At 40.7% G+C, this 17,906-nt stretch overlaps 1 protein-coding gene across 1 annotated transcript in view; it reads right to left on the reverse strand.

Moving 5' to 3' along the window:
- SYNE1 (spectrin repeat containing nuclear envelope protein 1) overlaps positions 1 to 17,906 on the reverse strand; it is a 346,443-nt gene that overhangs the window by 65,949 nt on the left and 262,588 nt on the right. The window contains exons 111-122 of the mRNA XM_087817695.1: positions 17,223 to 17,372; positions 16,330 to 16,506; positions 15,725 to 15,880; positions 11,291 to 11,446; positions 9,971 to 10,141; positions 8,126 to 8,259; positions 7,519 to 7,723; positions 5,698 to 5,880; positions 5,005 to 5,151; positions 2,819 to 2,973; positions 2,266 to 2,413; positions 156 to 250 (exon numbers count right to left, since the gene is read on the reverse strand). Coding sequence (XP_087673821.1) covers positions 156 to 250; positions 2,266 to 2,413; positions 2,819 to 2,973; positions 5,005 to 5,151; positions 5,698 to 5,880; positions 7,519 to 7,723; positions 8,126 to 8,259; positions 9,971 to 10,141; positions 11,291 to 11,446; positions 15,725 to 15,880; positions 16,330 to 16,506; positions 17,223 to 17,372 — 1,877 coding nt within the window. The remainder of the gene's footprint in view (positions 1 to 155; positions 251 to 2,265; positions 2,414 to 2,818; positions 2,974 to 5,004; positions 5,152 to 5,697; positions 5,881 to 7,518; positions 7,724 to 8,125; positions 8,260 to 9,970; positions 10,142 to 11,290; positions 11,447 to 15,724; positions 15,881 to 16,329; positions 16,507 to 17,222; positions 17,373 to 17,906) is intronic.

The raw sequence follows: 17,906 nt of genomic DNA on the forward strand, positions 1-17,906 counted from the left end.
AGAGGCTCATAGAAGCCTTTCTTCCAATTACTGAGGCTCCACTGCAGCACAACTGCCTCAGGAAGATCGGACATGTGCCTTCTAATCTGTTCATTAAAAAGAAAATGACTAATTTACTGGAACCTTTCTTCATAATAATGTATAAGTGATCCTACCTGTCATCAACTTGATCTTGTTCCAGAAGACGCTGCCCATCCGTGATGATCGAGTGCAAAACCTGCTGACGGCTGAACATCTCTGCTTGAAACAACTTTCATTAAAAAAACAAAAAAACCCGTAATTTAGAGTTCCTCATTTTAATGACCAGTTCTCTAATTAGTTTCTAAAAATTCTGATTTAAGCAAGGTTATGAAAAATATCTCCAGCTGAATCAGTATACGTGTTTTATCCTGCTGCTCAGAAATACTGTATTTTTAAAACATCAATTAAGATATACTCAAAGTTTAATTTTTGTTTACTAAAACTGACTAAAAGTTGGATTATGTTCCTCTCCTTTCTTTCGAGATCACCTATAAAGTTAGTTAACACATAAATTGCATTCCAGTTTCTTCTGTATGCAGAATATGGTTTGTTTTCAGAGGCTAGCTTAAGTCCTTTTAAAAAGTTGAAGAGTAAAAAAAAAAGACCAGACTTTTTTTGAAATCACTATTTTTCAATTTAATTAGGTTAATAAAATTATCTCACCACTAAAAAATTCAACAGAAAGGATTTCAACCTTTTTTCCATTGTTGTTTAAACAGCTTTATTGAGATATAATTCACATACCATACAACTCACCTATTTAATGGTTATTATATTTGCAGAGCTGTACAACCAATACCACAATAAATCTTAGACTGTTTTCATTACCCCCAGAAGGACTCCATACTCATAAACAATCACTCCCCATTTCCTCTCAATCCCCCAGCCCTAAGTAAGCACTAACCTATTTTCTGTCTTTATGGATTTGTCTGCTCGGGGCATTTCATATACATGGAATCATGCAGTATACTATCTATTGTGACTGGCTCTCTTCGCTTGGCATGATGTTTTCCAGGCTGACCCATTTTGCAGTATTTATCAGTACTGCATTCCTATTTTATTGCTGAGCAGCATCCACTCTACGAACATACCACATCATATTTATCTTCCGTTGGTAGATATTTGGGTTGCCTCCACTTTCTGGCAATTACAAATAATGCCGCTATAAACAATATTCCTAGACAAGGTCTTACCCACACAGGTACATGTGGGGTCATATATTTCCATTTCTCCTGGGCGAATGCCACTAGGAGTGGAAATACCGGTCAGATGGTAACTCTACATTTAACATTTGGAGAAACTGCCAAACTGTTTTCCAAAGAAGCTTCACTGTTTTCAGTTCCCACCAGCAGAGTGTAAGGGTTCCAGTTTCTCTGTTCCCTCTCTCACCAACCTGATCTTTCTCACTGTCGCCATCCTAGTGGGTGTAAAGTGGCAGGTATGTCACTGCAGACTTCATTCACTGTCTTTTATTTCCTCATCGGTCAACTCACTAAAAATGGACTTAAAAAATACCTTACACATATTTAAATTCTCTATTTCTTAAATGTGAAAAAAATACTTTAAAATTAGTTTAAGTTGCTTTTAAATTCTGCTTTAAGCCTTTCTCTGCTTTTAGGTAAATCCTATCTTTCCCCTTGCATGTATCTTATAAACACGGGGAAGACCTTAGTCACACCAGTAAATAGCAAAACAGAGACTAACAGCAAATTGACTAATTTAGCCTTGTCTCTGGTTCTCTCTCAGTGTTTCTTGAAAAATAATAATAATGTAGTATTCATTTGGGAGATTTTGGTAGCTTGATGCTTTATAAAGAATACACAGTTTTCATTTATCAAAGAATTCTGATCAAAGCAAAATCTCTCCAGCAGCCAGCCTTGGCAGTGTTAAGGTCGTCTGTAACTCAATTTGAAAATTGACTCCAGCTTTCTGAACTCCTTCCACACACCCCGCTCTGCTTCCCCGCCCCACCCCCGTAAGCAGACTTGGGCTGCAGTTGGGGCGCTACACACTGTAGGGTGCTGAAGCCGGCCACATGCTCATATGGGGCAAGGGACTGGGCTACGTTTTTGTAATTAAGCTATCAAAACCTCAGCCTTAAGAAAGAAGAGAAAAACACTGCATGCATCTGAGCAGGCTCAGCACAAGATTCGGCACATGGCATTTTTAATCCCTCCACATGGCATTTTGCAGCACCTTCCAAAAACCTGTGTGACTACCCCCAAATTTACTAGCACAGCTTACCTCGTGGGCTCTCTGCTGCTCCAAAAGATGCTGATAATTGCCGGAAATCTCTACTGCCAACTTCTGCTCCGTCTGAACCAGGAATTCCATCCATGTCTCACATTTTTCCAAGAAAGTCTGATGTTGTAGCAAAAATGACTGCAACTTACTGAGGGAATAAAGGAAAAAGAACAGTGGCTCTGCCGTTGCTTACTCTCGTATCTTTGGCTTGTAAAGCAAGAGTGAGTGTTTTCCGCTTCCAATTCTAATTTGACCATCACAAAACTTTCCCATTAGGTAGTAACATTTAGGGAAAAACTTGAAAAGTAAAGTTTAAAATGCTAAGTTTAAAAATCTGGTGATGTATCTTTAATACGTTGTTGCACAAAAGAGTTTGTTCTTTTTATATTAAATGAATATTTAGTACATTAAACAAACCACAATTTGAATTTCTTACTTTTAGTTCACTTTTCGTATTGTTGGGAAGACCTAGCATTTATAACTGTACACCGATCGTGAACTTATTTCTACTGACAAATCACAGTGGCCAAAACACCTCTCTCGGAGACCCTACCTGAACCTCTCGGTTGTCTGCGAGGAGATCAGAGACCAGTGCCGATTCAGACTCTGCATCCTTTGGATTTCTTTATCATTCAGGGGGAGCCTGTAGCCCAGCTCATTCAGACGGTCTAAATCTGGGGCCATGCTGCTGAATTTTAACATCTGTCCCTGAAAGCAAGATTTAAGAGCAGGGTTAGCGCAGCGGTCAGGAAGGGCAGAGCGCTGTCAAAGTGCACGGTGAACTCTGGATGTCAGGAAGGGGCCGTGTGCCGGTCTTCGGTCCCCTTTGCGTTTCTCGGTCCCTCGCTTGCAGTCGGCAGAGCTGCAAAGGAGGGAAAGCTGCCTCTCCCCGCCGGCTTCCAGGGCTGCTGCTGCTGTGGGTGCTGCTGCTCACTGGCCTTAAGGGAACAGTTAGTAATTTATGTGTGTTCCTTACTGGATTTACATACTAATAAGGGATTCTTGATAGAACTGATAAAGGTGAGAATTATGCTGACGGCTGAAAAGATTTGCTTCTTACCTGTCATACATCATTTATCCACGCTAATCTGCTCCTTTACTATTTAATAATAATAGTTATAATAATAGTGAATATTTATTGACCACTTACTTGAACTAAGCATTGTTCTAAGAGCTTTGCAGGTAGCACAAGAACTCATTTATCCTCAGAACAATCCCACAGGGCACTTCACTACTATTCCCACTTAACAACAAAGAAAAGGAAGCCCAGAGGCTTTCAGTGAATTGCTCGAGGGGACCTAGCAACTAAGGGGCAGAGCTCGGTAAACAAGAGTTACTGGGTTTCACTCTACACTATCCAAACAGCTTCAGTTTTAGGTCTTTGACCTCAGCCCCAACGTTGATGACACTCAACTGAGAAAGCCGCCTGTGTTCTCAGACCCCTTTCCTCCCTTCCAGCCCAGGACAGAGCTGCCTCTTCTGGCTTTCCTGTGGGCATTCGCAAGGCCATCAGGAAATCTGGCTGTGTGTGTTTTCTCTTTGCATGCTCTGCAAAAGGCTCATTACCCTGAAGAAGGAATAAACCTTCCCAACTGTTGAAGCCAAGAGCATAACTATTAGATGGAGGAATGCCCGTGGGAAGGCACTGGCAGTGAACAAAACTGCCGTGACCACGGTCCTTCTCACGGTGCTTGCAGACAGGAAGGTACTATTCCAACAGCAGAGGCACCCGCCGTAGTCACCTGGCACATGGACATGACTAAATGGTATGACAAACACTGAAGACAAAGGTACGGCGTCATGAAAGTGTGTCACTAGAGTCTGCCCATGGACAGAGGTGGAGGCTTGAACTAAATGACCAGAAGATCATTCCTTTTGGACGGGAGGGAGTTGGTGGGGTCAAGAAAAGAATTCCAGAAAGGAGGGACATCATGCACACAGACACAGAAGCAATGTGGCTCCCAGTGGCTGCAGGACAGATGGACGGTGGAGAAGAGACCTCAGGAAGGTGAAAGCCAGGCGCTGCTGGGCCTGAGAGTCCACGCTGACCTTTATCCTGAGAGGAAGGAAACCCACAGAGGGTTTTAAGCAGGGGGAATATGATAAAATTTGCACATCTAACGCATTGTTTTATTTACATTACAGACTACCTAAATATTTTCCAATTAAGTAAAAGCCTTTAAAAGAAAGAGCTCTGGTATGGTGTCAGGCAGATCACTTAGTAAGTTATAGAAATGTCTAATTGCTATGTTGTACACCTGAAACTAATATGATATTGTATGTCAACTGTAATTAAAATTGTAAAATAAAAAAAGATCATCCTGGCAACTTTGGGGTGGAGGGAGAGGGGTGGCTGAAAGATGATCCAGGGGGCCTGTTGCATGGACTGAGAGGGAGTGGGGGGCAGCTTGAACGAAGAGTGAATGACGACAGAGATGGAGATGGGAGGTTCCTGTGAAGCAGGGGCCAGCCGGGCTTGGGGAGGGACTGCAGGTAGCAGGCAGAAGGGGTGAGGTGGGATCCTAGGACTGCTCCTGCTAGGCTCCCATCACGGGCTGTGAAATCACCTTGCGCTCATTGACAGTTCATTCCTCCCAGGAGAGCAGGAAAACAGAGCTGGCGAGAACTTCCTTGGAAGCTCAAAATAAAAAGTAGGCCTACATCAGAAGCTTTGAGTTTTCCTTGAGGTTTGGAGGACAGAAGACCATAGACTTGGGCCTAGGATTTCAACACACTGACCTTGAGCTCGTCCATCCTTTCCTGGATGGTCGAGAGGTCAGACGAGTGGCTGGGGTCCTGCCCTTGGAGTATTTCTTCGGCGTCCACTACCCAGGCCTCCAAAGCTTCTAAACTCTTGGTGAAGGTCTCATAGTCAAGCACTCCAGCCTTTTGAATTACAAAAAAAAAATAAATTAATATTTAGTAGTCTAGTGAAAGGACTAGTGGATATCAAAATTATTTCTCCTATTCTACTGTCACATTGCAATTAGACAGACAAAGCTACAATGATTTAAATTTTCTTTTCTTTATTACTGTAAGTTTTCTAAAACTTAGAAGGAATTACTTCTATGTAGGATTAATTAATTAACCAGTTAAAGTCACTTTTGAAATATATTACCAAACAGAAATATATTTTGATTCTTGCGAAAACTTAAGAATTTTAACATTAAAGCCACTTAGTGTTTATTAATTACATATTTTTACTCAGTACCATGGAAGGAAGCATTGGGTTAGGGGCACAATTACTTTGTAAAGAACAGTGTAAGACTCCCACCTTCCCTTATCCCCACTGAAAATTACAAGTTTGTTTATGTTTTAATTCTTTGGTCTTGCAGGAGGCACTGTGCCAAGGGTGAAAATTCTTTTCCTGTGTTTATGCTCAGAAGTTACACAGCACTCAATTACAACACATCCCGAATACGAGCTCTGTACCTGTAACATAGTTTGCTGTTTGCAAAGGGCCTGTTCTAGGGAACAGAGGTGTTGACTCAAAGACAATTGGTCTGACTGGATGGCCGATGCTGCGGAAGCGTCCACTTGTGGCTTGAGCTGCTCTCCCAGCTCACGGAGGACAAGCAGGGAGTCCTTAACTGCGCCCAGCCCTTTGAGGAGGTCCTGTGGGAGATGAAGATACGCCCGTCACGCAGCAACATGGTAAGCGCACTCCTTATTACAAACAGTCAGCAGAGGGCCACACATCTAGAAACACTCCATTCTTATTTGTCAAATTATTACACTAACTAGCCTTCACCTGCCCAAAAGAAGTCAAGAATCGAATCTAAGCTTTTAAAAATATGCATTAAAATTTTAAAGACTAGATTTACTATTCTGATAATAAGAGACACATAGGTTCGCTGTAGAACACAGGGGAATGCAGACAAACATACATAAATAAGAAAAGAAAACTCTACAAGAAGAGCCAATAGCTGTGTACAAGTTGACAGTATTTTCCTGCTTCTTCATATAATTGATATCAAACTGAAATCACGGTGCTACATTTTACCTCTTTCTACTTAATATTATAGGCCCAAGGGGTGAGTTTATCAACAGTTTTCTTCTGCTCGCTGGGTGGCTGCATTACAAGTGGTTGCGACGCACCCTCCCTCTGGACGGTTCTGGTGGGCGAGGCTAAGGGCAGACTGCTCCTCCCGTATTTTCCTCGGTATCTGTTGCCTCCACCTTTTATGGGACCCTCTTATCTGCTCAAATTTATAATCCAGTGGAAATTCCCTGTTTCTGGTTTCCATCTACCAAGAGATGAAACATGGCTGATCTTCTACCTGTTGCTGGTGCCCCGCCAGCCATGGTGGAGAGCGGAGCCTGCTATACCTACGCAGGGCCTCCTGGGAGAGGGGGAAACCAAAGGCGATGTCACCCTGGATGCAAATCAGACAAATGCATGGGGACAGCTGGGAGCACTACACTCTAAAATAGGTGCCTCTGAACTCAGGACGACTGAATGGAAAACGACGAATCTCGTAAGGATCAGCTGGAGGCGGAGGGGAAAACAGTGAGCTATCGTCACCATAAATACCGAACTGGAGCTTTAAAAGGATTATTTATTATTAGTGTAAAGGTATTAGAAGAGGTTTAACTTTTATCTGTGTGCTCTTTATAACTTGCCTGATTCTGATAAACTGAACAGGAAAGTTTATAAGACGATATTTGAAACAAAATAAGACAAATGAAGATAAATTATAAGAGCCATGCACTGGGTGAAACAAGAGAGCTGTTCCCGAAAACCTTAAGTGGGTTATTGGCAGATACAGTGAAAAAGAGAAATATTAAAAAGCTATTAAGCAGTACAACCATAAATCAGGAGAGGAAGACTCCTTCGTACCATTTAATGCTTAGAAGAAATGATGCTGATGCTTGCAAAAAAGATAATAGATCGAAGTGGATGAGATATTTAACACTTGGTTTTTAAAGATATAACATTACTTTCCATGGGGTCGTTCTTACAGTGACCCTCTCTGTCGAAACAGACAGCCTAGATCATTCCATTAGGGAAAATGGGAAAACAGGAAAACAACTCATCTTTAAAAATGGGACAATGGGAGGGGCCTTTTAAATCTGATACATGTGTTCTGAAAACCTAGCAGGCTCTTTCATGCTTAAAACAAGTATTTTGGGGGTAATTATCTCACATACTGAGACACACCAAAAGTTTAGCCACATCAGCACTAGCCCTGCTAAACTTGAGAAGTTCAAAGGGAGGCATGTTGGGAGAAACATGATAGTTTCTGAACATACGTTGCAATCTTGGATCCACGCAGCCACTTCGTCATCGGCGATGTCCTTGTTGGTGGCCGCCTTCAGGAGCTCGTTGGTCCGGTCGGCCTGCTGCTGAACTGTGGATGCGCACTGTGTGGAGTAGTCCTTGTATCTCCGCCAGAGCTGCAGGAGGGCCTTGCTGGAGTGCAGCTGCTCAGAGATCTCTTCCAGCAAGTTATTCCATCTGGAAACAATAGCCAACGCTCATGGGCAGATTACCACCTCTCGCCAAATGCTCTTACTTACTGTTTTATTTTTCATGATCCGGCTTCATTTGAATTTGGAAATAATGCAAGGATGTCTAATTTCCATTTAACATCATAAAAAGTAACATTTCACACTCATTTCAGGGGTAGACCGTAGGAATGAGATCAATCCGTGGGTAGACAGCAGCTCTAATTTCTTTCTAAATATCTCCCCTGCATTTATTTATCATTAACTTCATTTGGTGAAAATTAAAGCATTCATAGAATAGAATCTATAAAGCGCAAACTCAAAGTGCTGGCAAGTTTTAATTGTGTCATTACTTGCAATGTGGTGGTGATATAAGCAATGCATAACAGTGTAAAATCAGCATGCTCCATACCTCATCGTGACTTCCTTTAATGTATTGGTAAGAGTTTCTGTCACAGGTGGGTGACACTCTTTTAATAGTTGGTCGGTGACAGAGCTGAATTTCTGCAAGCTCTTTTCCTGTTTTTCTAGATCATCTTGAAGATTCTGCCCAAAGAAAAAATACCACAGATAAAATGACAGCATCTCGATTCTAATAACCAAGTCTAAAAGTGATTTACAGCTGTTTTCATGCATACGCACATATGAATATATAAACCATGACTTCGCTCCAATGCTTTATGAGCTTTCTTTAGATAACCATTTCTTATTGTTTACGATTTTGTTCCTATGGGTGTGAGAAGGGATTCTTGACAATTAAGCCTTCCTACATCTGGAATTCTGTTGGAAAAGCTCACACAGGGCACCGTCGTCTGTTACTGAGTAGGGAGCTATGGTGGTGAAGTGCGTGCAATGTGTACACTGTGGTTCTCTCTGCTGACCCAAGTTAAAACCCAGGACTCTGTTCTGTTACATACCTAGAGTTTTCTACCAGAAACCCCTGGTAACTGGACTTTCAGAAGCCATCGTTTTTCTGGGTACTATCTCTAAGTTCCATATCTGGGTTTTCTTCCTTGCAAAGAATATTTACTAGACGGGCTATCATCTTGGCAGAGTCTTCTATCAGTGAAAGAACGTGAAGATGGATATTTCTCTGGAAATACTGCTGATAGCCTCGGTTCTTAGTACCACTAAATTCGCGAAGGAGGTGACAAAAGCCCAGTCCCGTTTATCACCGATAGCCGATTGCCATCAAATCAGAATTTGCAAGGTAAAGACCCTGAATTCTTTCACAACCTTAAGACAGCATTTGCAGGTGTTAAATAAACACAGATGAGGCTAAGTTAAAAAGTGCTTACAACCTCCTCAAAGTTAGAAAATGTGCTTTTAAACTTACTATTCTCCAAATAAGTTTTAGTGATTCTGAGTATCCGCAACTGCCGTTTAAAGCTCAAATAAATTTGATAGACACATCCTATCCCTCTTCCTTCCTGACCGGCCCACCCTGAAAGCGGGTTCCTTCCGAAAGTCTGCCAATGAGGTCAGATACTCTGGTCACCTAACCACGGAGGTGCATGCTGGGCTCCTGCTGGCAGCCCATCCCTTGAGGGCCTGCCCTGCCATCCCACAGCCTGCATCACTAAGCCAGGGAGACAGAGCAGCGCCAGGGGGGTGCCCGGTGCCCAGGTGTGCAGGGAAGTGAGGGGGCAGTGAGCTGAGGGCAGTGGCCCGAGGTGGGAGGGGTGCTGTGTATAAGTCAAACAGCAGCGACGTCCTTCTAGATGATACAATGACAATGGGCACACAGAAAACGAAGCAGCGGGTGCTAGAAAGAGAGGATGCGTGTGCACATCGGACAGACCACTGATCTTATGCTAAATAAAGAGAAAACAATAAACAGTTAAAAAATTTACCGCTTTCGCTATTTTTCTCTTTGCTTTCTTTTTAATCCCTTGGAATATGTTTGGAGAAACAGAATAGAAAGAGAAAACAAAAGACACAAAAGGCAGCAACATGGATCAAGGAGGACGATTTGGGCATAAAATCATTTTATAAAATATATTCATGTGGATATTTATATGTTAGAATTTAAAAACTCATTTAATTATATACCATTAATCCAGAATTTGGTATCCACAGGCAAGTTTGAATGAGTAGCAAATACAGCAGGTAAAATTAATTAAAAATTTTTTAAAAATAATTAAATGTAAGCAATATACAGCAATATTCTAGGACAATGTCCACATTTGCTTTTTTAAATTTTTTTATTTTCTCAAATTAAAAAGCATGTTACGGGTGGACTGGATTCACTCCTTACCTGGAGGTTGTCTACCTGGACTTGCACAGCTTCTAAGGAGCCAATGAGCAGGCGGAACCGGGAAAGAGAGTATCTGGCCTCCATGAGGCAGCTGTTTATCTCGTCATAGGCCACCTTGTGGAGGCTCCACTGGTCGTGCACGGACCTCAGCAGTATCTTTAGCTGCCCAGCCTTTTCAAAGGGACAGACACTTCTCAGAATTGCATAACACTTAAAATTATAAAATACACGTTCAACTGATGGGAAAACATTACTGTTTAAGAACTTCATCAGGGTTTCAGGCATTATAAATTAAACAAACAAAAAAGATTAGAAAAGTAAGATGTAGCAATGTTGAAGTTGAACACTCAGTTGAAATAAATTTCTTGAAAAGGTTGTGTACATAATCTTTACATGTAACATATACATAGCTATAGAATATAAACGTGATAAAAGGTCAATATATTTCGCCCGACCGGGCGTGGCTCAGCGGTTGTGCATCGACCCAGGATCCAGGCGATCCGGGTTCGATTCTCGGTCAGGGCACATGCCCAGGTTGCGGGCTGGATCCCCAGTCGGGGGCATGCAGGAGGCAGCCGATCAATGACTCTCATCATCGGTGTTTCTCTCTCTCTCTCTCTCTCTCCTTTCACGTGTATGAAATCAATAAAGATATATTTTTTAAAAAAAAAGGTCAATATATTTAATACTACTCAACAGTATTCAGGAGGTCACGGATATCCTCAAGGTGAGCGGTCATGGTGACTTAGACCTAGGTGCCAACTGCAGGGACGGGGCAGAGGTTAGAACCTAAAGCTATTTTGAAAATACGGCTGACAAGTTTGCTGATGGACTAGATGTGGGGCACGAGAGAAAGAGAGGAGTGAAGAAAGACTCCACGGTTTTTTGCCTGAATAACTGGAAGGGTAGAGCTGTCACTGACTGAGATGGCGGGAGTGCAGGTTTGTGGGGGACAGGAGGTGGCATGTCTACTGGTCATGCAAGAGGAGATGTCTACAAGCTGATTTCTCCCTCAAGCCCTGCCTCCATCTCTATCCAGATTTTAGGAGAGAAAATCTGGCTGGGATACACATTTGAGAAATCCGTTTGCCTAGATGGTATCTATGGACATGGAAATGAGTGAGATTATTGTGTTTATTGTAGAAAACATCCAAAGCTAGATTAAAAAAAAAAAAAAAGTTCATAAAGTGAACTTAAGGACAAAGAGATGATGTACAGATTCCTAATTATTTGCTCAGTTGCACTGGGAGCACCAACACGTAACATCATGGACGTGAGGAGGCCAGCAGGGCCCTGGGGCAGCTCTCGCAGCAGCATTACCATGTGGTCCAGCTCTGCCCAGGTCTGGCTGAGCTCCCGCAGCGTGCTCCTGACAGCCCCCGAGGCCTCTTCTTTCTTGTTCTGGATCAGAGCAAGTCCGTTTTGTTCAATCTTCTCTACCTCTTTTTCTTTTGCTTTAATCAGATCTTCTAGATCCTGAAAGATTTAAAAAATTGTCGTTTTAAATTGTTCTATGACGATGCACTGAAATTGAGCCATTAGAGCCTCATATCCTAGAAACCTCTTAATAATCCAAAAAGCTTGTCATTCTCAGGACAGGGTCTCCACAGTGAAATGTCTTCCTGCATTTAAATTATTTATATAGTCTATTTATTCCATGATAAATTAGCATAACTTTAAAACGTAAAATTTGATTTATACCTAAGAGATGAGAAAATGCCACCGTGGAATTTTTTTCAAGAAGCTACAGGAAATAAATGGTAGGAAATGGTAACATGATTATCTTCTTAAACTCCTGTATCTTGGTGCTGGAAAAATTACCCGGCCCTAGCCATAGGTAAAGTGCAATAGATGGTATTCTGTGCCCCTGTATCTGACATTTAGGTACATTTCTGCTACAAATCGAGTAAGTTAGAAACATCTACTGTGTCTCAGTGTCTTCAGAATGTGTTATCTTTTATTTGTCCCTAAAATAGTCTGATTCTATGTGATTCAAAAAAAATTATAGGTTTTTTTCATGAATCCAATCCTCATTTTGGGGGGATGTGTATTTATTACTGTTAGTATGAGATGTTCAAAAAATAAAATGAGGCAACGACCTGGAGATCACACTTAACTATGCATCATAACCTTAACTTATATTTTAATGCCACTGAAAATTCGGAGAGCTCGGCGAGGCAGGCTCTGACTGCTCTCACCATTTTATGAATGAACGTGCGGGAGACAACGTTATACAGCCCGTTTGGGTCTCGGAGCTGGGGGGCGCTGAAGGTGGGCTTAGAATCCAACCTTCTGAGCGGACTGACTACGAGCCCAGCGCTGGAAGCAAGGTGGCTGGGCGTGAATGTGGAGAGGCTGTGGATCCCATGCTGGGGTGACGGGAGAGGCCATATATTAAGGCACGGTTACGGTCTCCAATTCAGAAGTACACCCCAGAACCAGATGTAGAAATGTAGAAACCCTGGAGGTGAGAGCGAAGAAAATTCCAAAGTATATTAAGTTCCGATAATGTCTCAATTCTGTAAAAGATTCCCGCCGCTCTCTTATGATCCACATACGGATAAGAAGGTTGGGTTTGGGTGGTGCTACTGATGGGCTGTGGGGAGGAGCCCAGTCTCTGCTGTGTTCATTACAAATGTTGTGCCTCTTTTTTTTTTATTTTTGTGGGGTCCATACTTTTAATCACTCTCTATCTAATTTATAAAATAGGAATAATAATAATATATTTGTTTACCTCAACAGACTAACATTAGATAAATATGTATATACAATATCTTTTAAGCTGTTAAAAAACTAGGCAAATGTAAGATAGTATTATTATATTCAGTCATTTGGTAATCTGCCATGCTTCAGTGAAAACTTATTTCTCTCTCCTTCATTATCATGAAGCTATTTTTGTCATGATGTATTAATTAGAAATTCGTGCATTTATTAGCCAAAGCCATCGCTTGTGTTTTTAATATTGTTCTTTAATTTCCACTTTATAATTCTGTCATTATTTTGACAGCTTAGATTACTAACCAGAGCATGAATATATTAACTACTGTGGTTACAGATCCTTCAGGCAGTACAGAAAACCTAATCAACTTTACTATTTAAAGATATTTCTCCCTACCTCTTTAAAAGATTAAACAACAATAAAGAATCCTTCCAGCCTGTCTTCAATATGATTCTAAAATTCAACCATTGGCATTAAATTTATTCTCATTTATCCACAGATGTTAATTTTTTCAATGAGCAATATGGAACTAATGATCCATTGCTCAGAAACACAGCTCTACAATGCCCTACACAATTATATTGGCATAAACGCAAAACCCAGGAGGGAAACAGGGCTGAAATATATATTTTGTGCAAAATTAAGGTGTTTTCCTTTCCTTTCAGTAATAATTAAAAGATGCTTCTGCTTCTGATCAATGAAGGGAAAAGCCAAACCTAACATTTTTGCTGTAATGAACATTCTTAACTTGAGTTAATTCATAAACAGCAGTTTCTGTATTGATTTAAATTAATAAATCGCCTCTGAAAGAATGGAAAAACATTCAAGATTTTTAAAGTAAAGTTTGAATCCAGGAACCAACTGAAGTATGCTGGCTTGAATTTCACACTCCGGTCCAGAGGAACAATTTCTCAAGAATGACAATAAATTTTGATCAAGGCTGGTGGTACTGCCAACAGAACCTGCCAGTTAAGAAAAAAACTAGACACACACACACAACCAGCCAGTTAGGAGAGAAACAACACACACACACACACACAGAAACTGCCAGTGAATTATGTTGTGATGCCCCCAAATATCTGTGTGAGCTACATTCATTCTGTTCTCTGTTTCAAAAAATGACTTTCCATTTGAAATTACAAATTGGCAGTGGTGTCCAGTTCCTGAACCCGCACGTCAAGCTTTGCTTCTGGACACTGCCTGGCCTGACCTCTGGGAGCCTAAAATCTGGGTCTGCAAAGGAGCAAACGGTGCCGGGAGCCGGCTACATGTCCCAGAAAGCGATGCCTCGCCCTGTCTAAGAGAAGACGCACATGAAAAGAAACGGGATGGAAAACGGCAGGAAAAAGTAATGGAGAAGAAGAAAAAAATACTAAGAAAGAAAAAAAAAAGTGGGAGAGGAAGAAGAAAAGAGAAAGAGCAGTTATACTAAGGTATGATTTCAGTCTTGGAGTAGCAAAGCCTATTCCAACAATGCAACAGGGAAGCGCTGATCCTGTCGTGGTAACACCTGAGTGCTCTTTTCAATTTAGTGGAAGTATTTTAACTCAGGAGCTCATCAAGTATAACTTCCCATCCTCCAAGGTAAAAATGTGCAATTCTGGCTCATTTGCACGTTTTAGAATTGATGCCTCAATGAGAACTACCGCTGGCCCCTGGAGAACTGAAAATGCAACAACGTATGCTTTTGGCCTTCCCTCTTTTATGCACCATCTTCTGATATGTAGCTTTTGAAATTTCATGGTATTTCTCTATATGATGAGGTTTCTTTGCCATTTTTATGCCCCCTCAGAATTGCAGCCCATTAGCTTGTCAGCCCAGGAGAAAGGTGCCTGCTCTTCCGTTTCTATACCAAAAAGCTTTGCTTGAGAGCTTAAATATACCTCACTTTATATGAGCCCCACAGAAAAAGTGCTGCTTGCAAGGAAGTTCATTACCAAAGGCTTTTCTTTTTGAAGTCTAGTCTAGAATATAAAACAAGCTTTGGGGACAGGAGCATTTCTGCAGAATTACTTCCCGGTTGAGTCTTCAAACTGTTCTTAGGAGACACTGCAGAGAAGCTTCACGGCTAATCTGTGACGCATTACAAATCATTGAATTATTTTTAAAAACAATTCTTATAGGGTTAGCTGTAACAGCTCCCCTTTCTTCTGTACAAACAAGAGTACTTGAGGAAAGATTAAGTGTTCCTAGGTCAAGGGGAAACATTTAGAATATGCCCACGGCAACGGGACCCGCAATCCTTGTCACTAACAGAGCGAGCATGTGACACAGTGGTAACACTGTCACCGGTGAAGCACCTTAGAGTTGAACCAGAACCCAATCAAGCCTCTAGTCTAGTGCTAACTTCCATTCATAGGAAATACAGGAGAGAGGAGAGCAAGTTAAATGACCTTTTAAGGGAATACACAGGCTACTCCCAAATCTGGGGACAGTCTACATTTTCTGTGACGAGTTAATAATATTAAGAAAATATTAGCGATTTAAGAGAGCTAACAAGCATATGTAGCATGTGGACACTGCTGGATCTTTATGAAAAATAAATTAACTGGAAAAAGACATTTTACAGAAAATTTAGGGAAGAGTGTTACGGGTTGAGCATTAAAAATATTAACTTTTTGTGGTGATAATGTTATGGTTATATAAGAAAAGTCCATTCTTTAGAGCTGTGTATTGTAGCATGCAGGAATAAAGTGGCACGCTATCTGGGATTAACTGTGACATCTTTAAGAAGAAAATAAATAAATCAGGTAACCATGTCAAAATCTTGATAATTATTAAATCTGATGATCCGTATTTGGGGGTTAGCAGCATTATTCAGTTATGAGTGTGTTTAAAAATTCTATTTTGAAATTTATAAAAAGAGGTGAAAAATCCTAAGTTAGAAAAATCTCTATAAACTGACACAATCAGAGAAACTTGTAACCAAGAGCAGTTCTTTTCAACATTTAACTCTAAATTCTCAAGAACGCGGCTTCCTCCGGCTTATGCCATGAAACTGTGAACTAGAGCATGTCAGCCGCCTAGCCCATTACCTGACAGTCTTTCATTGCGTTCTGAACCGAAGCCTGGTCTCCGATTCGATGTTGTTGTTTTAGTCTCTTTTCCTGGGTTTCAAACCAAGTTTTCATACACTGTACATTATTTTCATATTCTGACCAAGATTCCAATAAGCCTTCCAACAGCTGGATCTGAACAAACATAAGGAAATAAAATTTGCGATTTTATTTTAAATCCAAATCACTGGCAGGCCACTATTTCTCCAAACAGAGAATTCGTAAAAATACAGTCCACTGTATGTATGATTTAAAATAAACGTTACAAAGTACGAGTCAATGACTATTTTTTGGTAAGCAAGCAAAGAACTTAAGTCAACTTGAAGCAAGGCCCAAAGAAATTAAGAGGCATCCTTAAAAAACTAAAACAGTATGCAATATGCAAAGGGGGGAGGGTGCATACAATAAAATGACTGGCACGACTAAAGGGCACCTAGGGCCACGTGTCCTTCAGCGGCACTCTCCCAGCAGCGGCCCTGAGCCCAGTGTACGTAGCTCTATACTCATGGAGTTAATTTTCTTTACAGGATGTGCCCCTCTTGGAGTGTCCCTGGCATGCAGGCAGCAGAGGCCACCGGGCTCACCTTCTCCGCTACCAGGCCCTGCAGGATCAGCCAGCTTTTATTCATTGCTCCCAGCTGCTCGGCAAAGTTAGTCTTGTCACTGCGTTTACTCTCCACGTCCTGAGTGCTGATCTGCAGCACGGACTGGTTCACAAAATCCACTGTCAGCTGCTTACAGTTAATGTCTATCTTAAAGCCCTGGGGAGAGAAGGGAGAAAATAAGAAAGCTAGGTCACACCTACGCATGTCTCACGTTTCCTCAGGAGTTGGGAAACCTTAAGCAACCTCAAGCTTAATCTTGCGACTTCCATGACTTAGCCCAACTGGCACCATCTGTGCGTATGCATAGAACCCATTATTTTCAGAAAGTGAACATACGGGGTGTCCTCCCAAAAGGTACACACACTTTAACAGCTGACAGCTCCGTTTTGAAAAGGAAATGCATTTTAATAAACACTGCCTTAAAGATTATTCAAAGTGTGTGCATACATTTTGGGGGAGGGACACCCTATGTATAAAATACATATGCATATACTAAACATAAATCAAATTTATAACTTTTGAATTTATAAATATATTTGAATTTATGAAAACATAAAAATTTGAATTTATAAATATATTGAATATAAACACACATATACATTTTAGGCAGAAGATGTAGAATTGGATAAATTGTGTAATTACACTATAAAATATTTTTAAATTATAGTATTTCTTTTTATGATTTCTTAAAATGACACAAAATCTTATTATTTATTCCCAATACAGGACAACTTTTCTATGCCTGCCACTAGGGGGGTGATATACGTGAAATCTATACTTTACAACCCGATTTCCATCTCTTGAGTTCTTGAGTTCCTTCCAACAAAATCTTTCCAAAACATGAACAGTTAAATACTAAAATGTTACATTACCTTATATTTCTGAAGGTACTCATTGATTGCCTTGCAGCCTATGGCATGTTTTATGTCCTCTTGGTCCTTCTGAATGACGTTTTCCATGAGGGAGATCCAGGTCATGACCTCGGAAATGGCATGGCGGGAAGGGAGCTTATCCATTTGGAGCTGCCAGGGGAAGAGAACACGTCACAGGTATTAAAATTCAAACCCCATTTCTGTTAACGTAAAAACCCTACATGAATCCTTATTAATGTGCCCACAGAGAGAACACTTCTTAATGACATTTTTGGATCTTAACCTCATTAGAAGCTTGGAACTAAGCATCAGGCAAACGCTGAACAGTAATTGTCATCTTATGTTCACTTGATATCCAATACTATAAACATTGTATAAACACTGACTAATTAATCAAAACACCAGAAAGAAGAAAATATTATTGTTATTTTATAGCTGCTTTTATGACTTTAAAAAAAAACAACTACAAAACATTCAACAGATGTATCTTATTAATTAGCTTGTAAAATCTCTGTGTATTATGACTCAAGAATGTTAAAAGAAGAAAGAAAAATACCACACGACCAACCATCATTTTCTGGAGCTTTGGCACTCTAATATTTACTCCTGAGAACATAGCCAATCTCTTCAGTCTTTAACTAAAATATACTTAGAATTCGGAATCTTACTTAATACATCATACAT

Source organism: Miniopterus natalensis, chromosome 5 (genome assembly GCF_054644295.1).
Source record: "Miniopterus natalensis isolate mMinNat1 chromosome 5, mMinNat1.hap1, whole genome shotgun sequence".
Classification (NCBI taxonomy): Eukaryota; Metazoa; Chordata; class Mammalia; order Chiroptera; family Miniopteridae; genus Miniopterus; species Miniopterus natalensis.